Source organism: Bacillus rossius, chromosome 2, assembly GCF_032445375.1.
Source record: "Bacillus rossius redtenbacheri isolate Brsri chromosome 2, Brsri_v3, whole genome shotgun sequence".
Lineage (NCBI taxonomy): Eukaryota > Metazoa > Arthropoda > Insecta > Phasmatodea > Bacillidae > Bacillus > Bacillus rossius.
This window is the reverse complement of record NC_086331.1, coordinates 25269129-25292953: the sequence shown is the minus strand read 5'-3', so window position 1 is coordinate 25292953 and position 23825 is coordinate 25269129. Positions and strand designations below refer to the sequence as shown.

General features: G+C 38.1%; 1 protein-coding gene across 1 annotated transcript in view; it reads left to right on the top strand.

The window, feature by feature from the left end:
• The window catches only part of LOC134529183 (small G protein signaling modulator 2-like), a 312573-nt gene that overhangs the window by 128372 nt on the left and 160376 nt on the right, over positions 1-23825 (top strand). Inside the window, exon 5 of the mRNA XM_063363019.1 lies at positions 23173-23334. Within this exon, the coding sequence (XP_063219089.1) occupies positions 23173-23334 (162 nt within the window). The remainder of the gene's footprint in view (positions 1-23172; positions 23335-23825) is intronic.

Below are 23825 nucleotides of genomic sequence, written 5' to 3'. Positions count from 1 at the left end.
CCAGTTGATGACATGTAACCCTGGCCTTCAGCAATCTCAAAAACCTTGATGGCTACTGGGGTGTACAAAAAACCTTCCACACACACCACCACAGGGAAGCAAAAGAAAAAGAGAAAAATTTCTTATATGTACCCTTTCCCCGTCATGTGTGTATGGGATTCAAAAAATGATTCTATAAGCAACAAATTGAAGGGGGTCAGTGGGGCTCCACACGTAAAGTGAAGCTCATACAGACGTACGGTGTATGGATTTAATGCAATACAATCACTGCGAGTGATGACGCGTACAATAATAATATACAATTAGCACTGACATGAAAAATTAATAAGTGATGCAGGGTATATAATAGCAACAGCACCATGCGCATGGATTTACTAAACAACGGAACTATTATTATGAAAGTTCTAACCAAAAGTCTATATGGCCATTTTTACCGAACTGTATTTTCCACATTGTTTTTGCACCAGTATATCGAGCTATAACGAGCACGTTTATTCAGGAATAATTATAAGTTATTGGTAGTATTAATCACGTTAGCACAAGATGTTAGACGCAGTCACGATCGTTCCACGTAGCATTAAGTCAAATTGTAATTTTCTTTTTCCACCTTCTGTCCAGGCGAACCATCACCAGAAAATAATTAAGGGTCTCTAGTCTTACTTTCAAAGTCGCAGCAAGACCGCCGCTGCCGCGGCACTTCTCCACCCCGGGGCACCAGCGATGTTCATCGCCTCGCGTCTCTCCAATGCGGCCCTGCCGTCGAAACCTCCACGCTCGTTCAGCGCAGGCACCCGCCTCTTGCGGTCCGTCCACTCCGGCGTCACATCGAGCAGTCCCGCTTCCTCGCGGTCTTCACTCGGAGTATTCCACTCGGACATCTTCGGCTCGGCCCGAACATTTCCGAAAGCGTGCAGTATAGTGTACCAACTTAACACTTGCTAGCTCGACAGTGCAATTTCAGAAAAGTTCAAGGAATTAAATTTACCAAATCAGTACCAAAAAGAACATAAAATTAATTAAATATAAGAAGAAATTAAATAAATATCAAAAAATTAGATATTATGACCAGCAAGTAATAACATTCGATTGAGGCCGTTACCAACATGGTAACAGACAGTAACTTAGAATATACCATATATTAAAAATCTTCCGATTATTGTTACACCACAATTGAATTACATCACTATCGGGAACTCCTTTCCGAGTTACTTAGAATAAACCTTCTGATATGTATCTTTCCAAAGTCGATACCTTTCTTTATGACCATGGATAATTGAATGTTGGTGTGTGGTCCAGAATCAGGGGCGTAAGCAAAATTTCATTTTGTATTTGGAAGGGGGGAAATAGAACCACTTCAAATTGTTTCCTTATGTTATTTGGAATGATAATAGTTTTTTTTAAGATTTTGGGGAGGTGGTTAATATACTTTTTCCCCACCTCCCGGTTTTTGTCCCTGTCCAGAGTAGGGGCGTGCTAGCGGGCCCGAAAACAGAATTCAACTAGCTTTGTCTCTTGACTCCTCTAAGCACCACAGTTTTAGACGTGAGCATTCTCCTGTGGACCTTACAGGTGGACAGTCCACATAGCGCCACCACACCCCACATGGGAAACTGCTCTTTCGCAGAGCTGCCACTGGGCTAACTGAACCACCATCCATTCCCACCTGGAGATGCCCACCACATTTTCACCTGACCCAGAAACGGCGCCTCATCGAAACAAATATATGAACATTGGTGACTTTCGTGTATGCAGCGCAAAATTTAAACACGTTGGCCTAGCTAGCCGTTTGTTTCTGTTAGTCGCGGAAGTTCACATTAATGCTGGAATCACAATAGCGCGACGTGATTGTACGTGTGGTTCTCACCCACACGACAAACAAAAATTAACGTTTAATTATAAGATGTTTCTTGCCATTATACACAAAACAAACATACGGCAGCCATCAAATATGGCAGGGGTTTTTAATCAACATGTTTGAGAGAAAAATATTTCAGAGATTTCACAAATAAATCTAGGAAACAACTGCACCAGTTTAACCAACTATCTAAAATAAAATTCTGAAGTTAATTTCAGTAACGTTGCGCCCCTGACGCGATGGAACTAGAAAATATTTCTAATCTGAAAGTATTTCACGTCTGCTATTTATGTCGCGCTGACATCATGAATGTGGCTAATGTGATTGGTTAGAAAAATATTTGCATCCAACGCATTGTGCCCATCATGGTATTGTAAAGGCCTTTCTACAATTGCAATTTCCTAAATTGTGTCCGACGGACACTTATCACTGATTTGTCCACGTGATCTTTTGATGTCATGGGTGGTGAGGGTGATGGTCCGAATCCATAAGTCAACTTGAACTCTTTGTCACAATCTGTGTTCTTTGGTGGTATAGAAGAAGAAGAAGAAGAAGAAAAAGAACACTCGTGATATTTACTGTTTCCAGTTCTCTTTTCAATATGGTAAACAGAAAAAACGGACCGTGTGGCAGGAAACCAACAGATAGACCAAATATTGATCTGTGCTGTCCATTTGCGACTAGCGCTTTTCAAAGGCGGAACACACAAATTAATTTTTGCAGTGTACTTATAATTCATTTATTAGCATTTACTTTTGCCTTACAAAATAAATAAATAAATATTATTAAACCCCCACAACTTTCACAAGTTAAATGAATATTCAAAACTTAGCTGCATACTCATTAGGGATGACAACGATAGGTATATCAATATTTCAGGTTTAAAAGATTGATAATTTGGCATCAATATTTTAGTGCCCATAATTTTTTGATATTGATATTTTTTTCCAATAATACAAAATTTTAATAAAATATTTTAGAAGTGAAAAATTTTTTACTAAAATTATTTGTAAGTTTATATAAATTTGGAAGGTATTTTTCAATTTTTTATTTTTCATTGTTCTCTTTTATACATGTTTGTTGGCTTCATTTGCTTTACATCTTCACAAGTCTATAACAATAACAATCCATCAAAATTACTTAAAAATTAAAAAAAAAATTGAGAGCGAAAAATATTGAAACACATAGAGAAGGAATAATTGGACAATAATAAAAATTGAAAAAATAAATCAAAATGAGTTGTATTCACTTTTGCTAGTAAGAGGGCAACCGCGCTGCTGCGTAACTCCCGCAACAGTGCGATTAGCAACTCTTCCCCACACTCATGCCCCAAGGCCAACCAAAGGTAAATAGCCTATTCCCTTATTCCCCGGGCAATGTGTGAGTACCATTATAAAAACACCAAAAATTAAGTGCAGTCAACATTTACTATCAGACCTACCTAGGATTACAACCCCCTCCACGTATACATTGCATGAAACACATAGATGCCCTATACAAAAAAATATATATAAAACTATAGTTGAAAAAAAATTTAAAGTTTTTTATTTTGTCCTGTGCGCGCACTTTCCCGTTTGCTCGCGGCTCATACGGCAGTCCTCATGATAATACGTAAACGTACTTGAACTGTGTCCATGAACTCCATCCAAATTATGACTATGTGGGCCCGAGTGACAAGTTCATTAACTTCTTTAAGTTCATTCATCCACTACAAAAATTATTGCCGGTCCTGAAGAAAGTCAAATTATGTTGCGAATCACAGTCTATTTTAGCATGTAGTATTTCACAGCCCCGACCTTCGCCTATTCTGGCCATAACAAGTATGAGCGTCGACTCCTTACTTTGAGCATGTTGAGTGAGGCCCCAGCTGGTGGTCAACGCGCCTCCGCGCCGCTGCCACACCGCGGGCCAGACGGTTGCACCGAACCATCCTCCTGCTGTCGAGTCCGGCTTGCAAGTCCCGTACCGCACACTCGCGCGCCACCGCTGAGCGCGTCACTCGGCTACGTCACCATCAAGCTTCTTCGGCCGTCCTCGGGTACACTCGAAACAGCGACACCCACACATGACTAGACGGCCGTTGAGCAAACGGTTTCACATTCTTAGAGTCCTCCTAATGCAATTAAATAAAAAAAACTAATAAACATAACTGTGAATAATGAAATAACAATAACCAAATAATTAAATTATTAATTACAAAAACAGTTACCGGAAACGGTAACAATCTCCGCGCCCAAAAAAAAAAGAATTTGGTTTCCACGATACCTTCATTCAAAACAACCGATTAACTCGCAGACGCTAACGTAAACATCAACAGGGCAAGAGGAAGAGAGAAGCACAGAAATCGAGAGAAAAACACACAAGACACCAAAAGGGAACTCTAAAAGCACAACAAAAGTTAACAAAAACACTCAATACAAATATCTACTGGAAACCAATTTCTTGCGCAAACAGCCTACTCAGCCAAAAAAAAAAAAAAAGGTTACCAAAAAAAAAAACTAAAACCAGAACGAAACCACGTTCCAACGTAATGGGACAACATCCTAAACAAACAGACCTTCATTTAGGTCTCAGCTGGCTTAACGCCACCAAACTTTGCTATATGTCCCTTTTGTTACATTTTTCACATTGCAATGCTGATTTATTTGCTACCCCGCTCACAACTTGAGGCATAATGGCCTTTCTCTCCACACTTAAAGAAAGTAATAAGGCTTACAATTCGTTTTGAACCTTTTGGACAATTATTCTGAAAATGCCCTAACTCCCCGCACTTATAACATATGGAACCCGCGCGGTAACCTCCCGCTGCTTTACCCTTGTCAAACTCTAACTTAGCACACCATACGTTATCCACTTCCGTGGCCCATTGTATTATAGCACTCAACGACCTAGGTTTTTCAATAAACGTGCACTCACGTCTTAACTCCGGCCGCATGTTTTCCACGCACAAAGAAATGAAATCATCGGCTGACATTGCTATTCCCATCGCTTTAGAATGATAACAAATATCTGTCACGTAAGTTACCATGCTCTCGTCTGCCCGCTGAAAACGGTAAATTTTCTCCTGTTGTAATTTCTCTTTTACTCGTCGCGGACATAAGTTCTCCCACAGTGTCTCCTTACATTTTTCCCAACTTAACTTTTCCTCGACACAACCCCGTACTATGTTACGTGTCACCCCTTGACATTTACTTATTACGCATCGTAATAGTTCTACATCTGTAGCAAAAGGTTGTAATTCTCTAATGCGATCTAATTCCATACAAAATCTTATTAATTCACTGGGCTGCCCTCCATGCATACTGGGAATATTTCTGAAACTGTCATATACTAATTTACTTTCCAAGTCCGCGATCATATTACGTCTTTCTACGGTGCCAACTGCTGACCCAGCACCGGCCTCGCTTACATCTTTTTTTAAGTATTTAGACAACTTGCGTCGTAATTCATCCACCCCATCGTCATCCTGAAACGGGATTCCGGCCGCGTTTAAGTTCACCTGCAGGCCGTCCTTATTAAGCTGATAAATCCAACTAACTGCCATGATAGCACACACGTTAAACACTATCGTGAAACCCATTTGACTGCACTTGGGAGCAGAGTGGCGCAGAAAAATTGCAACCGCGCTGCTGCGTAACTCCCGCAACAGTGCGATTAGCAACTCTTCCCCACACTCATGCCCCAAGGCCAACCAAAGGTAAATAGCTTATTCCCTTACTCCCCGGGAAATGTGTAAGTACCATTATAAAAACAGAAAAAATTAAGTGCAGTCAACATTTACTATCAGACCTACCTAGGATTACAACCCCCTCCACGTATACATTGCATGAAACACATAGATGCCCTATACCAAAAAATATATATATAAAACTATAGTTTAAAAAAAATCTAAAGTTTTTTTTTTATTTTGTCCTGTGCGCGCACTTTCCCGTTTGCTCGCGGCTCATACGGCAGTCGATGCCCTATACAAGAAAAAAATATATATATAACTATAGGTAAATAAAAATCTAAAGTTTGTTTCAGTCCTGTGCGAGCACTTTCCCGTTTGCTCGCGGCTCATATGGCAGTCCTCATGATAATACGTAAACGTACTTGAACTGTGTCCGTGCACTCCATCCAAATTATGACTATGTGGGCCCGAGTGACAAGTTCATTAACTTCTTTAAGTTCATTCATCCACTACAAAAATTATTGCCGGTCCTGAAGAAAGTCAAATTATGTTGCGAATCACAGTCTATTTTAGCATGTAGTATTTCACAGCCCCGACCTTCGCCTATTCTGTCCATAACAAGTATGAGCGTCGACTCCTTACTTTGAGCATGTTGAGTGGGGCCCCAGCTGGTGGTCAACGCGCCTCCGCGCCGTTGCCACACCGCGGGCCAGACGGTCGCACCGAACCATCCTCCTGCTGTCGAGTCCGGCTTGCAAGTCCCGTACCGCACACTCGCGCGCCACCGCTGAGCGCGTCACTCGGCTACGTCACCATCGAGCTTCTTCGGCCGTCCTCGGGTACACTCGAAACAACGACACCCACACATGACTAGACGGCCGTTGAGCAAACGGTTTCACGTTCTTAGAGTCCTCCTAATGCAATTAAATAAAAAAAACTAATAAACATAACTGTGAATAATGAAATAACAATAACCAAATAATTAAATTATTAATTACAAAAACAGTTACAAGAAATGGTAACAAGAGCTAAACTTGTATTAGCTTATGTAAATCCTTTATATTATAAGCTTAGAGATAACAATAACTCAATACATCATATACTTAAATAATTATTTTATAAGTAAAGCATCAGTAGAAATTTGTACATTATAATAGGCCAGTATACCGAAAATATCTATATCATTCAAGCGATATATCAAGAGACCAGTATATCAATGTGTTGAAAAGTTTTGCTATCCCTAGTACTCATTTACAATGCCTAAAAACCATAAAAACAATTGAAAAACTATTATTTTGGCACACTATATTCACTGCGCTCTGGTGACTACTTTAGAAATCAGTGGTTTCAGACATTGGACACCACAGTTGTAAAAAGGGGAGTTTGCCGTGCGACAATGTGACGACATTCACATTAGGATGACACAAATCATCCACAGTTTCAGATGTTGTGGATAGGCCCTTAATTCAAGCATTCAACTCTGTTTTATAGGAAGCACCATTGGTACTTTTAAGGCCCTTCTACAACAGTCTGGACCTGTGGGTGGTCCGTGTCCTTATCCTAATGTGAATGGTGTCACATTGCCCCATAACCTGTATACAATTAACTGGATGTCCGATGTTCGAAACTACTGATTTCTAAAGTAGTCACCAGTGCGCAGTAAATGTATAGCATCAAAATTAATGATCCCCAGTTGTTTTCATTCATTGACTAGATAATGCCCGCATGCACTGCAATGCCTCAATTTTTTTGTAATTTGTTTGAAGTAGGTACACATGTGCAAAGCATCTCTCTATCTCTCTCTATTTCTCTATCTCTCCATCTCTCTTTATCTCTATCTACATATATATCCATTTCTCCTTCTATATCTCACTATCTCTTCTGTATTCCTCTCTCTCTCTCTCTCTCTCTCTCTCTCTCTCTCTCTCTCTCTCTCTCTCTCTCTCTCTCTCTCTCTCTCTCTCTCTCTCTCTCTCTCTCTCTCCTCTCTCTCTCTCCTCCTCTCTCTCTCTCTCTCTCTCTCTCTCTCTCTCTCTATATATATATATATATATTATATATAATATATAATATATATATTATATATATATATATATATATATATTTGTCACACTATAGCAATGAAAATATCAAAAACATAAATTTTTACCTATCCATATTTTTATCTTTCTTTTTACCTATCACAGATATAACTTAGGTACATAAAACACACATGTATATTCAAATACAATGTTGTTTCAAATTTTCAAAGCAATCAATGAAGAACTTTCGGAGATTTAAGATTTTGAACGAACAAATATTTACATTTTTATTTATATGACTTAGATTCATTCATTTTAAATTAGTACGCACCTAAATTTTGAATATTTAATTAATTGGTGAAGGTTGTGGGAGTTAAAAAATATTTATTTATTCTTTAAGGAAAAAAGTAAATGCTAATATATGAATTCAAAAAATGCAAAATGCAAAAATAAAATTGTGTATTAGGTCTTTGAAACGTGCCAGTCGCAAATGGACAGAAATTTTGTCTTGGTGTTCTTGGCTTCTTACTTACCACACTGTCCTCTATTTTCTGTTTACCTTTTTGAAATGGGAACTGGAAAAACAAATATCACAGTGTTCTTCTTCTATGCTATCAAAGGACACACATTGGAACAAAATTTTCTAGTTAATCAATGTATTCTGACCAGGGAGTTTCGGACCATCGCCCACACCACCAATGACGGTAGAGGGTCACGTGGACCAATCAGTGATCAGTGCCCATCCGACACAATTTAGGAAATTGCAATTGTAGATGGGCCTTAAGTGCAACTAAATCCCCCACATTTCTGGCTCTGTCGAGGTGTCCACATTCTGGTACATCAGGGAAAATGAGGGGCAAGACAGGTAATTTACTTTAAATCCTGAAAATAGTCATGGTAATTCTCCATTGATAGTAATTTGAGGGGAAGATGGCATGCTTTAGTCTGCCATCACTCAGATTGTGAAAACATTTTTTTTTTTTTTTTTCATATATTGTAAAATTGCATATGTAAGGTTCTGTTTGAACTAGGCCAGCTTTGGTTGTGGTGGAGGCTGCATTTTTTTTTTAAATTGCAAAATAGGAAAATTATTAAAAAAAATTAGGGAAATTTGAGATTTTATTCAGAGTAAAATTAAAAGAAATTTAATTACAGATTTGTGTGGACTCCCTGTCGATATTCTGGTGAGAGACTCACAATTCTATGTATATGTAACTTAATTATGAAAAATCTTGAACATCTGTTCCAGCCATCTCTGGAAGGCACTGAACCAGGAACTTTAAGTCTTTAAGTAATAAATTTCATTCAGACACTTTCTTTTAATGTGTAGAGGAAGATGTAATGCCCACCTTATTGTAGTATGCTTGAATTCTCTGGTTATCACCAGGGCATGTGTTTTTATTCATAGCTGCAGTGGTCTTTCTCCATTCATTAATGCAGGGCATGGTGTTAAATAATAATAATAATAATAATAATAATAATAATAATAATAATAATAATAATAATAATAATAACTAATTTAGTTCCGTCAAATGGGGATACTTGAGCCACTTCAGAATGTTCAGCTTTGCATAAATGAGTACATTTTAATTTATAAAATACACTGTACAGATTATATTTTGAGTAAAGCTATATAGAATAGAACCCCATAATGATATATTGCCCGAAGATATTTAAAATTTATTTATATTGATTTTTATGTATGGCTCAAGTTTAACAGGGTTTAGGGTAACTTGAGCCACCCATTCAGAAATACAGTTTGGTACATGTTTGACTTACATTGTCTAACTTTAACCACACAAAATATGATCGTTATTAACAATTACTACTACTATTAAAATTTGTATATATAATTTTGTTTACATCAAAGGTTTACTAGATAAAATTTAAGGCATTGAATTAACACAAAACTATTATGCAAATTTGGTTATAGATCCACATCATAAATATTGAGATTATTGGCATTCAATTAATACTGTAATCTTAGGTGAGTAGGTAGTTACTACAATACCTACTAACAAGTTCAACCATCACTGTAAAACAACAGAAAAATTACACTTGAATTTATGCCTTCCTCTAACAATGGTAGGGGATGGCAATACCACAATAATGTCTTCAATTTTGAAAGTCCACTGATCATCGACAGCAGGGAAGATAGATGTTTTGTCACATTTTGCACTTTTCCTCAACAGTTTACACTGATACTGACCTTGAAGCTCTAAGTAAATTTGACCGACATAGTATTTGTCCACCATTTTGTTTGAAGGGCCAGCAAACTTGATTCTTACCACAACAAAATCACCAACTTGAACATCTCCTGTGTAACTAACTTGGAGCGTATGTTCTTCTGTCGCTCTGGTTACTGAAACTGGAGTATTGCCTTCACCTTCTGAAGATACCAAGTCAGGAGTGTCAGGATCATCTTCTGACTGGAACGATGTTCCGCTTACACTCTTCCCAGGGACAACACTCAGTCTTCTTCGTTTTTGCTTTGGGGTGGAAGTGGCATTTCTAGACTCTCTCAAATAGCTTTCCAATGATTTCGAGAGTCCATCAGAAATAGACATATTCCCAATAGTTGTAGCAGGCAGTTTTTTCAATACTTCCTCAGGATTGTAAGGATAAATTCCGGTCGCTTGAAATCCAGACTTCAAGTTCTTTTCAATTGATGGAGACAAACTCTTTAATGTACTTTTCAGGAGACGTGGAAGGACATCTTTTGGTATAGTTCCCTTGTGTTTCATTTTCCAGTCCATAAGGACTTGACGCCAATGACACTTTAGCGGGCGAAAGAAAGCCACATCCAAAGGTTGACAAAGATGAGTGCTGTTGGGAGGGAGCAGGATGAATCTAATATTGTACTCCTCACATTTTTGGATGACACTGAGAGTAAAATGGCTTGATAGATTGTCCCCAATCAATGCTTTCGGCTGGTCTTTAGTTGCTACCTTCTTGAAGTAGGCCAGTGCAACTGTCTCAAACCAGTCCTCGAATAATGCTGAATCAAACCATCCACTTTTTGAGGTATTATACCTTGCCCCTTCTGGTCCTCCTTCCTGCCATGTGTTATATAAGTGTTCCGCCTTGTAGACAAGGTATGGTGGAAGAAGAATTCCACTTGCTGTCCCTGCGAACATCAAGGAACTGGTCGCCTTACTGGAATCCATGATGCGTTCAGCACGTTTACAACCTCTCCGCACTATGACTTTGGATTTTCCAGGATCATCAACCAAATTTGTTTCGTCATAGTTTATTAACAGTTCAACAGGTATGTCCTGAATTGAATTTTTGAGGTTAGTGAAATATTCCCTCAGTGTTTCTTCATTGACCTGTGCCCTACTGCGCTTGATGTTCTCACTCAGCCTTATGGTGAGGGCATCTTTATGTCTTCCCAAGTAGGAACGACACCAATCTTCTCCAAGAAGATTGTTCTTAAAACGAGATACTGTAACACCTTTTTTGTCCAAATACTGTTTCACAATAAATCTAACATCTAAACATGAAAGGGGAAAGCCCCATTCTGCAGCTGTTATGATACTCTTCAGTAGAACTGCCTCTTCATCTTGTGATAATGCTGGTGGTCTCCCATATGGCTAAACATGAACTCCTTTCAGTTTTCGATTAAGTGTACACCTGTTCACTGAATATTTTTCTGCAGCGCTTCTGATTGATAATTTACCTTCGCTTACTGCTTTCATCGCATCTTCCATCGCTTTATTTGAGTAAGCAGCATATGTACTTCCTAGTTTCCTTGCATGCTTTCTGACCATTCTGGAACATGAAAATGTATTAAAGTAATTAAGTTGAATTTTATAGTCTATAATCTGCACCTAATTACTGGTCAAAATATACCTAGTATGTATTTTAGTAATTATTTGTATGATAATGCTTCAAAAACTAAACAAAATGTGAACATAACATCAGATTTTATATGATTTGCGATTTTCATGCTTGTGGCTCAAGTAACCCCATAAGTGTCACAATTACAAACATTGTTAGCTAAAACAAAGTACATACAAACTAAGCAGGATGTATAAGCAATATGATATCATGCATACACCAATATGTTTTGGAAAAGTAGCCATCAAACAGTAAGCATATTAGTGTTTGTTGTACATAGCAAGTTATTTTACTTACTTTTTATGGTATTTTACAAGAAAATACTAAAAACTATGTAGGAAATATGTTAAACACAATTAAACAATATTATCAATTTCAAAGTACCTCTTTAAAATGTGAAGTACTCAGCCATTATAAAAACATATGATTATGTATATTTTCAGCAGAGCTACCAACATGAAAAAAAACTAATCTTAAATGGCTCAAGTTTCCCTGCTGTCTCAAGTATCCCCATTTGACGGTTCCACTTTTTCTCACATAATATCACAGAAAGAATTCCAGAAAATTCAACACTCAAAAAAGTAACTTTGTGTGTGAGTGCTATAGCCTCTTTAGCTATGTGCACTTTATTAATCATATTATGAAAAATTAAAATTATGGAAATAATATAAGAAATTACCAAAATAAAAAATATAATCAACACAATTAAACTACCGTAACTATTTTGGATACTAAATTTTTTTTAAAATAAATAATATTTAAGTGAGTTAGAGTATACTAACAAAAATGTTTCTCTTCAAATTTGTACAATTTAATTTTTGTATGAGTTCAGTGTGTTTTATAAAAAGAATAAAAAATATCAGCAAGTCTTTCAGCACTTGGCAGTGATGTGTAACATCTAACCTCAGTAACGAGCAAATTCATGTGTTGTCATGTTACAAATACCTTAAACAAAACTAGGGCTTCAGACATGAATTTTAATGTAGAATTCTTTAAAATAACGCAGAGTGCGATAAATACACACATTGTGTTTTCAACTACATTTCTGAATGTGAATCACGCTTAGTGTTTGCATCCACCGCTATAATTCGCTGCCGAAGCAGCCACGTCGACTATCAAAATTTTAACTATATAATAGAATGGCTCTGATAAAAGTGTAACGTACACTGGGCTGCAGGTAAACACTCAAAACTGAATAATTAAAAATAAGGCCTTGGAAGCGTCAGCCCAGAAAACAAAACAACAACAACCATAATCACAGAGGTGCCCAGACTTCTTACAAAGGAATTTACTTATAACCTACTAGGAACTCTAGGAGACTATATGGATCGAGGATGAATAATAATGAAATAAGACTGGTGGTTTGATTTATATAACTGCCCTTTTACTAAAATAATTGACTTAGTTTTTTCTTTTATCTTTAACTTTTAATTACACTTGTATTAAAACATATTAAATACAAAAAGGAGGGATCCCCGGGGCAACAAAATACATATAAAGGTAAAAACATCATACCTCTTGAACTTAACTCTGGTTTTAAGTGAGCTCGCAGGCTCAAAAGAAAGAAACAATTACATTTTGTTTTTAATTTTCTTTTCAAATGAAATTTAATTATATCCTGTGTCCTGGCACCGGAGGTTTCGGTAGATTAAAGTCCAGAAGAAATCATTTTATGTAGAAAGTTGTATCTCGACCGGAGAGGGGAGAAAACTTCTGACTGCATGAGCCCAATCACGGACTGCTAATTTGGCAGTGAAGTTCCATTCTAATTTAGGGGCTTAAAGCTAATCTTGCACATTATTCTTGCGCCTAATCTTGCAGCTAGTTTTGCAGCTAAACTTGCACCCTGCCTGCAACCAAAGTCCCAAATTGCTTAGACTGGTTAATGTAAGATGTTATGTTGGCAACATGTTAACCAACATCCGGGCGGCCATGTTGTGTGGCAGGAACAATGAAAACGTGTAAGCTTGTACAGACGTGCAATTAAAGACTCAAGATGATAAAACTGCAGTGAACTTCTTATTTATAACATGGTATCAGGCGCGGGGTTATTTGTGTTCGTGTTGCGAATGTAGAAAGTTCGTTCGGCTCGCCATCAAGACCAAAATGGACAAGTTTGCGAAACCACCTGATCACCTTTGTGTCGAGGGTAACCTAGACAAAAACTGGACCTTTTGGAAGCAAAAATTCAACCTGTATCTGCAAGTTTTAAAGATAAAAGATGATGCCGAGATCCCACGAGTTGCACTCTTACTTAATGCTATCGGAGATAAAGGGATTGAGATTTACAACTCATTCAACCTCGTTGAAACCGAACGGGAGAAGTTTGAAACAGTGATTGCACGATTTGATAAGTACTGTTCGCCACGGAAGAATTTGCTGTATCATCGGTTCCAGTTCTTGACTTCGAGGAGGCCAGAAGGTATGGCAATAGAACAGTTTGTTACTGATCTTAAAAATCTTTCACGCGTGTGTGAGTTCGGCCAGCAAGAAAGTTTTTTGTGCCGGGACATATTAGTGGCGGGAATTAACGACTCTGTTATGCAAGAGAAGCTGCTGCAAGGTGGAGACGACTTGACTCTTGACAAAGCTGTAGATGTGTGCCGGTCTGTTGAAGCAAGTCGTATTCAGCTCAAAGCCATGCAAGGCACCACAGGGAATCCAAATGCAAGTTCATCTAAGGATGTATTGTCAATTCAGTCACCCCAAAGTCTGGGAAAATCAGGTTATGTTAGGCAACAGCCCAGTCGTAATTGTGGTTATTGTGGATACAATCATGGACGTGAGAAGCAGTGCCCGGCTTTTAATAAAACGTGTGCTAAATGTCACCAGAAAAATCATTTTGCAGCAGTGTGTAAGAATCCATCGGCCCGTCAACAATCTACAGATCATAGTACACACAATAGGCAGCCTAACCTACGTCAAGCCAATGCTGTCTCTGTGGATGTAGAATCACTGTCACATCAAGATGAAACAGTCTATAATCCTAATCAGTACCTATATATATATCTGAAGTTGGTGTACCCACTCCTCGTGATAATCAGTCATGGTGGGAACCAATCACGGTTGTCTCCACAGTTGTACAATTCAAGCTTGACACGGCTGCGCAAGTCAACACATTGCCGCTTGTTCTGCTCGATAAACTCGGTGTAGGTGATAATCACATTCAGAAGAACGGCCCAGTTTTGCGAGCATATGGGGAGTTTGAAATACCTCACTTAGGGTCTATCACACTGCCATGTGTTGTGCGCAGTAATCTACATTACCTACAGTTTGAAGTTGTGGACGTTCCTAAAGCTGTTCCTCTTCTGGGTTTGGAAGCTTGCCAGAAACTGCACCTGGTCCAGCGTGTCAGTGCTATCAATCAACATTTTGGATCATCTAAGGAGGACTTACTACATGAGTTCCAAGATGTATTTACAGGATTAGGAAAGTTTCCTGGTAAGCCACTTACTATTCATGTTGATCCTAATGCATCTCCTGTTGCTAACCCTTGTCGGAGAGTTCCACGTAGTTTATTTGATAGACTGAAGATAGCTTTGACAGAACTTGAGAAGGCGGGTGTCATCACCAAAGTAACCAGTCCGACGGCATGGGTAAACAATCTGGTGATAGTTGAAAAACCAAATGGGGACCTGAGAATATGTCTTGATCCCAATAGCCTTAATAAAGCTATTCAGCGGGAAATGCATCCTATTCCCTCTCCAGAAGACCTCGCCTCAAGACTGGCAGGGTTCAAGTACTATGCAACATGTGATTTGTCTAATGGTTTTTTACAGGTCACTCTTGATGAGGCCAGCTCAGAGCTGTGTTGTTTTGTAACACCGTTTGGGAGGTTTAAATTTAATCGCCTACCTTTTGGAATTAGTTGTGCTCCTGAGATATTTCAGAGGAAAACAACTGAGATATTTGGTGATATTGATGGAGTTGAGATATACTTTGATGACATTATTATGAGAGCAAACACTCAGTCTGATTTAGAGTCAATAGTTCGTAAGGTGTTGTGCAGAGCTAGAGAATGTAATGTCAAGCTTAATAAATCTAAGTTTCAGTATCAAGCATCTCGTGTAAGCTATGTTGGAAATGTAATCTCTGCACAAGGTATTGAGCCAGAAACAAAACATGTTGAAGCTATTGTGTCCATGCCAGTGCCCTGTAATAAGACAGAGTTGTTACGTTTTCTTGGCTTAGTAAAGTATGTAGGAAGATTCATTCCTAATCTAGCAAAAGTCTCTGCTCCTTTGAGACTCCTTACTCACAGCGATGAACCTTGGCAGTGGTCAGGTGAACAGGATTCAGCATTTGAATTGCTGAAAAATCTCATTTCTTCTGCACCTGTTTTAGGGGTCTATGACCCAAGCCTGGAACTCATAATCCAAACTGATGCATCCTCTCTGGGAATAGGCTGCTGTGCCTTACAGAATGACAAGCCGATTGCATTTGCATCAAGGAGTCTAACTAGCTCTGAACAGAAGTGGGCACCAATTGAAATGGAATTTTTGGCTGTAAAATTTGCTTGTGAAAGGTTTCATGAATTTACATATGGGAGGCCAGTAACAGTTCACAGTGATCATAAACCACTTGTAGGCATCATGAATAAGGACTTAAATGTGTTGACACCTCGCATTCAGAATATTAGGCTTAAATTGCTGCGATATTCAGTAACAGTTGTCCACAAACCAGGGTCTGAAATGTATGTTGCAGATGCTTTGTCTCGGGCATTTCTGAGAAGTGATGATAACTCCCATGACGACTTGCAGTTTTCAGTTCATTCATTGGTGTCCAATCTACCCATGTCTGAAGAAAAAAAAGAGCAGTTCAGAGAAGCTACAGCACAGGATCCCCAACTCTCGGCCCTCATGAAGGTTATTTCTGATGGCTGGCCTGTTTCAAAACAGTTGTTACCTGATTCCTGTAAAATGTTTTGGAGGTTAAAACATTTGTTGGAAGTAGTAGATGGCTTGATTTTTGTTGGGTTAAAAATATTTGTGCCTGCATCTCTGAGACCAGCCATGCTATCTTTAATCCATGAAACTCACTTTGGGATCAGTAAATGTAAAGCCAGAGCCAGAGAGGCACTTTACTGGCCTAATATGTCCCAGGACATTGAAATAATTGTTGGTAGATGTGAAGTTTGTCAAACCTATCAAAGATGCAACACTAAGGAGCCGTTGTTGCCACATCCAATACCTGACCGGCCTTGGGCTCATTTGGGGATGGATATCTTACAGTTCGCAGGGAAGAATTTCTTAGTTGTCATCGATTACTACTCTAAATGGTTAGAAGTGAAACTTCTTACAGATAAATCATCAACTGAAGTAATCAAACAGTTGGAACATATTTTTGCTAGTTTAGGTAGTCCAGATTTAATTGTCTCTGATAATGTGCCTTTCAACAGTTATGAATTTAAGAAGTTTGCTGAATGTTGGAATTTTAAAGTTCAAACCACTAGTCCACACTACCCTCAGTCTAATGGGCTTGCTGAAAAAGCAGTGGATATTACAAAGCGTATGTTACGGAAGGTATCAGGGTGTAAAATCCCCTTATCTCTAGCACTACTTGAATACAGAAATACTCCTATTCCTGGTATTCAACTGTCCCCAGCTCAAATGCTGTTGCACCGTCGATTGAAGTCCAAAATTCCCACTCACTCAGATCTGCTTAAACCACACATTCATGCTGATGTTCCTGATAGATTACAGGCACGTCAGGAGAGTCAGAAGTTGTACTTTGATAGGGGTGCGAAAGCCCTCCCTGAATTGCATCCAAATCAGTTTGTTAGAGTTCAACAAGGTAATATGTGGAACCCAGCCACTATTGTTAGTAAATATGATACACCTCGCTCATATTTGCTTAAGACATTAGATGGCACTGTCTACCGGAGAAACAGAAAACACTTAAGGACAGTACCTGGCTTTGTAAATAATGTGCCTTCAGGTTGTGATACTGACTTGCCAAGAGACTGTGAAAGTGCTACTTCTATTATTGAACTGGGTTCTGATTCTGTCAGTGGTAGTGAAGAAACAATGCTCGATTCATTGCCAACCCTTAGGCCAGGAAGGGCTATTAGAAGGCCTCGCTATTTAGAGGATTATGTACATTAGTTGTAGACATATGGAAATGTAAACAGTCACAGTTGCATGTGAGCTACCTAATTGTAGTGTTTTGTATGTAAACTTGAAATGTAAACAGATACTGTTGTTGAGCCATGTAACTATGTGAACTGGTTGTAGTTTATTGGGTGTAAATTTTGTATGTTTTTAGTGTCAATCCATATATAGTAAAGGAGATGTAAGATGTTATGTTGGCAACATGTTAACCAACATCCGGGCGGCCATGTTGTGTGGCAGGAACAATGAAAACGTGTAAGCTTGTACAGACGTGCAATTAAAGACTCAAGATGATAAAACTGCAGTGAACTTCTTATTTATAACAGTTAACAGGTGGCTAAGCCTGCGCAAGAGTATGCCCAGGGAAAGGCAAAAAAAGGGGGGAGGGGAGGTATGACGACCACTTACCCAAGACAGCGGGGTGAAGTCATGTAGGCTGGCTCCAGGAGCAGAGAAGGCAGCTCCCGGCACGGAAGTTCGTGGTAGTCATGATGAAAGAAGAAGAAATAATTTAGATTAACAAAAAACTATTACGGGCAGCAAAATTTAAAAATAAGAAGATTGAGGCCTCTATGCCTTGACGTTGGCGACTACATGACGTAGTGACGAGTCTAGGACGAACAACAGAGATTGACTCTCGCGAATCGCAACGCGTGGTCCGCACAGACCAGATGCTGCCCGCCGAATCTTCGAAAATGGCGTCGGGCGCCTAATTAAAGGAAGTAACTGCCCCCATCCTAAGAAGGGGAGGGGGGGGTGATTGCCCGAAGGAGTCCGGAAATGCCCGAAGGGGCGAAGCAGACTGCAAAACGCTCGCCGCGCTCTCACGCCAGTCGCAGGCAAACTAAGATCGCAATCGCACTGTGACTGCTGCCAAGGTCGATTTTGACAAGGTGTCTCTTATGGGAGGGACGAGTAGTGCGCTCTGGTGGCCAAAATGAGAATTTGCCTAGAGGGTCACAGAAACGTCCGCTAGAGTGCACTGAAGGCACTCGCCACCGGCGGATAGAGCGCGGTTAGGGATTTTTCCCGCTGCTAGACTTCGCTGAGGGCTCTTTTTGACAAGGGCGAATGTCCTTGAGGAGACAATGTCCCCGCCTGGGTTCACTGGGGGTCGATGCTCCGAGTTGAAGTTCTCGTGAAGCCACAGGTGAGAGATGAGGGGAGGGGGTCTAAACTTGCTAAGTCGCCTGGGAAAGGCGTTGTGTGGACCGTCCCGAGGCGTTGCCGAGGGCTGTAACCTAGTCCTGTACGTGCTGGCAAAAGGCTTACCTTTGCTTGCCTCCGAGGAAATGAAATTTGCTAGCAGTGGGCTTGTGGTAGCGTTCACCAGCACGAAAAGTCATTCTGTTACAGGGAGAAAACGTGACGCAAACTGCGGTTGAGATGCTGCGATCACAAATCGTCAGCAAACAGTATCTAATTGAAGCCTGCGAACAAGCGCAGGTGCACTGGGTTGCATAAGATTACGTCGGAATGTACAGTAATGGAAACAAAATTAAATGAAATTAAAAATGCAAATTTATTATTTCGTTTCCTTCTTTAAAAACTAAAAATTAAATTTAAAATCGTACATTTGTGCCTGAAAGTAGCACTGAAACGGCACAAAAGTGTAAAATGCTCAAAAAAAGTACTAAACCCCAGGTTTGGACCTGATTTTTGACAAGGAATTTTATTAAAATACTGCCCATCTTGTTAAAATTCATTAAACAGTTAAAACTATAAAGTTTCCCTTTGTATTTGTGAACTTAGGTTTGCACCCCCCACTACAAATAGCAGCACCGTGGTTGTTACACATTTCCGTACTTTGACTTCTGTTGCATTTGCAAAATACTCCCACCAAATGCCATATACAGAGAGCTAAGATGTTACACATCAAAAATCATTCGAGTGAAGTTTCAACAGTGCTGAGCCAACAAGTTGGTGGGGGAAGGTCCCCCCTCCACCAGTAAGTGAAAGTCCTATTAAAAACATTATTCAAAAATGTAAAATGGTCTCGCCTCTTTCCCCCCAAACAGCAAATCAGAAATTGACGTGTTTCTGAGTTGTACAAATGTTACATATTCAAACATTTTTTTTGGTTATTAATTTTAAAATAAAGATTAAAATTATGTGTTAATTGAAATATTTTGTATACAAAATGAACGGAGTGTGTAGTTAGGTACACACATTAGAAGTTATACTTCTAAACCATTGCCAAAATTTTAACTTGAAACATTTTAATACATATTGTAATACTAAGTATATGTATGTACATTTGTTTTTGCTTAAATAAGTCTGTAAATACATCCTACAAACAAACTTTAACCATATTCAGCTTATTCAACATTTAAGATTTAACAGTTAAAATTACATAATGAAATTCTATTATTTTCCATAGCATTGAATATAGATAGGCTAACAATTTGATGTGTCCGTACAGTATGGTATCATGAATGCTGCACCATTTCTACATTTTAATGTTAACTAAGGGTTGTCAAAATTGTAATGCCAGGATTCTAACATTTTTTTAAGTTGTCATTTTTTCATGACAATAACATTAAGTATTAAAAGGATAGTTTTACTACAATAAAGTTTTATTTTTAATACCTGTGCATTGTGTAAATTCTGTGATGTTCACGAAAGCAGTATATACAGGTAAATCACGCTCGTCTGCCAGCTTTTCGAGATTTCTGAGACTTCCACAGATGACAGCAACGTGTTTATATATTTCTGTTTCAATCAACTTCCGTTCCATTCATAAAATATTACTCCTACTGAATGCAGTATACAGATAGTAAAGATGTTACACATTAAAAAAAAACATTTGTTAACATACACTACTCAAAAAATGTTTTGTACCACCCAGTTATCTTGCAAACATGTACAATTTCCAGATTTATAGCTTTGTTTTTGTTAGGTTTGTTCAATAAAGTGTGTAATTTGGTGTCAAAAAATATGCACTTTTATTAATTGTTCACAGAAATCCAAATGATGCAAAACTTTTTGGAACAGCATAAGAATTATACCAGTGGAACTACATTTCTATTTACCCTTTTTAAATTACCATGTACATATTCTCAAAAGAAGCTCAAATACTAAATTGCAGTTTTTTCCCATAAAAACTATTGGTATTGAAACATTACCGTAACAACTTGTGTGACCAATATGTTGATAAGGTTTTTTATTAAAAATATTGGTTGTCTGTAAAGTCGGTTTACGGACAATAGTTTAACGTGACGTCATAACAAAACATTGATGAAATGATTGATCCAGAAGAAAAGGAAATATCTTATTCGGCCTGAGACTGAGCCGTAATAGGTTTTTGCAACCAAACCATTTAGGCATTAAAAATATTATATTCTTTGAGGAAGAAATTTTTCTATCTTTTGTATGATAAAATCTACCTCTGCATACTTTTATGAATAAAATTGAATCAATTTTATTGAATTATCACTATTTTGTATGGATACAAAGGAGTGAAATGAAATGTACAATTTAATTAATAAATTTACTTTTATTTGCATTCATTAATTCAAATATATTTATTACTTTTGAAATGTTGCGTGCGCCGTATTTATTTTTACAAGTACAAAAAAAAATTTGCAGTTGCCGAGATTCAAACCGATAACCTTTGGATTGGAAGTCATCCACGCTAACCACACGGCCACGAGACCATATTGAGAACAATTGTTTCAGATGGTATAAATTAATGATATTCCACGCACAATATTTGTTTGAATTTCTTTTAACTAGCATATTCTCTGTTGGACTCGAAATATTTACACGCTCGTGGGCTCATAACTATAATACGGTGTGTGATTTAGTTGATCAAATAATAACTCATGACAATTAATTACCAATGTCAAACTAAAGCGTGAAACGTATCATACCAGCAATAAATATTTAGTTACACAGCTAAAACAATACTCATACAACACTGTTTAAATATACTACTGATTTACACTAGTAATTAAAATAATACGTACTTGTAAGAACGCCATTTCCTTGCGAATATACTCCCGTGGCGCGGTGCACAACAATAACCTCGAACCCCAGCCGAGTTCTCTGTACCGTCCGCAACATACCAGAGAGATGCCACGAATGCGTAAGTAGTGGGACATCCGTAGTGGGACATCCGTAGTGGGACAATTTTTCGTGCGTGCAGCCAGCGTTCATCGATTTATTAGACATTGTCACGTCAAAAACAAATTCTTTTGATGTATTGTACTGAAACACTAACTAGTACAGAGTATTTAATTGTGTTTGTTTACCGTAACCTAGCTACCAGCAGTTGAACTATATTGTTTGTTTATATGAGTTGTAAATGTTTATTTTGAACATTATTTTGTTTTGGACCATATTTGATGTATATTTGATATCTGTGAGACCAACTTCTATAATTGCCTAACTAGTGCATAACTGGCAGCGATTCTAAATGGCCACATGTGATTGGCCGCCGCATTCGGCAGTGCAACGCTTCAAAATTTGAAACAATTACATTGTTTGAATTTTTGAACGTGTCTGGCCCATTGTATGCTGGGATTTGAAACACCGCTAGAGAGTTGTGTGGTCCAGCCTTGTGTGAAAAGCTGCCTCACATGGCAGTGAGGCATTTCTAGACCCAGTTTACTGCTAAACAGTTTTGCAGCAGCACAAAAGTAGTGATTATAATTGCGGTAACCATCGAGTGCTACTTGGAAGTCATTTAAGTGCATTAAAACTTACATGGGTAACTATTATCTGTGTTTAATATTATACACCGGTCCAGCAGCTGCCAAGGTAGGCCATGTTAGAATGGCCGTTAACACGCAAACTACTGACGCCACCACGTTTTAAGATATTTTCTCACATCCCGAGACAAGTTTTTTTGGTCTCTAAAGCTGCTACAACACCAGTGAACATTTTGATATTCAGTTTGGTGGGAAATTTAAATTATTTCATTATTAAATGTACACTTATAAATTCACGCACGGAACTTCTCAAGGCTGCAGGTCTGAATCTGCCACTTGTGCGAACACCATACTGAACTTTTCTGAAACTAAGTTATCTATAAAAAAATTGTTTTAAATATATTCAAAGATATTTTCTTAAAAATTCTGAGTTTAACCTGTGAAGACAATAAACGCTTGTGTTTAATGTTTGTTGTTTGGTTTATTTGCAAGGGCTCAGTGGAAAATATTAAGGAACCCAAAACTAAACACTCAGTATGTGTACATTTTGTACGTTTATTTTATAGTACTCACATTATACTTAACAACACATTCATTATTATTGATTCTGTTACTACCTCATAGTAAAGTTTACACTAGTTGCACTAAACAATGGCCTATTTTTTATCTCTGCCCCTTATATGTGTGTATATATATATATATGCATATGTATAGATATATGTTTTGTATACCTTCAGTAACGTCAAAAGTCACCCCTTTAAGTAGGTGCGGAGGAAAATTAATCACAACAAAAAATATTTTAAATTAATTGGTTTTATGAATATTATTTCTTGATGTTCCCTAGATACTAAAATTTTATATTGCACTTTTACTTTGTTGTAACAATGGTAATGGAATGAATTTTTCCAATAAATTATGTCATACAAATGTATTAATTTTCAGGTAAATTTTTTATGAAAATTGTGTGTTTTACTGTTTATTTTATGCATGAAATAGTCTTACAGTTATTGTTTCATTTTTTAAGGCCTTCCTCATCAAGTGGTGACAGCATTGTACGCCTACCTGCAAAATGCCCTTCAAAAATTAGCACTTGCGCATCACCAACTCCACGATACCTATGGATAAGGCTAGCACTTTTCGAAAAACAGCTCGCCAAAATCATTGATTACTTGGTTAAAAACAGCAGGTATGAGTACTACCAGTTTAACAGGTTTATTATGTTATAAGTAATTTTCATTTATAGCTGATAGCTTTTAGTTTAATTAATGATTTACAAATAAAGTTGTTTATATTAATTAATGCATTTTCTTGGCTTCTGGGTGTAGGCCGTGTCAAGTAATTGTCTTGCGATGTTTCGGCAGTCATTGCAGCTGCCATCATCAGATAGACTAAGTCTGACTGACTGGTGCAGAGGATGTAGGTCCTTTTATGCCCTGGTGTCTGGGTAGCTGTTTTCTGGTTGGCTGGGCTGGTCGGGCAATGACAGGCTTGCTGGCTCCTGATTGGCTGAGGTGGTTAGCCAATGGAAGGGTTCTTGGTGGCTGTTTTCTGGTTGGCTGGGCTGGTTGGCAAACAAGTTTTGGTATTAGGTGTTTTGTTATTTTAATTGATTAGCAGTAGTAGTAGGTGAATAAGCACTAATAAAAATAAAAACTAACAGATATTATTATTGAGCTG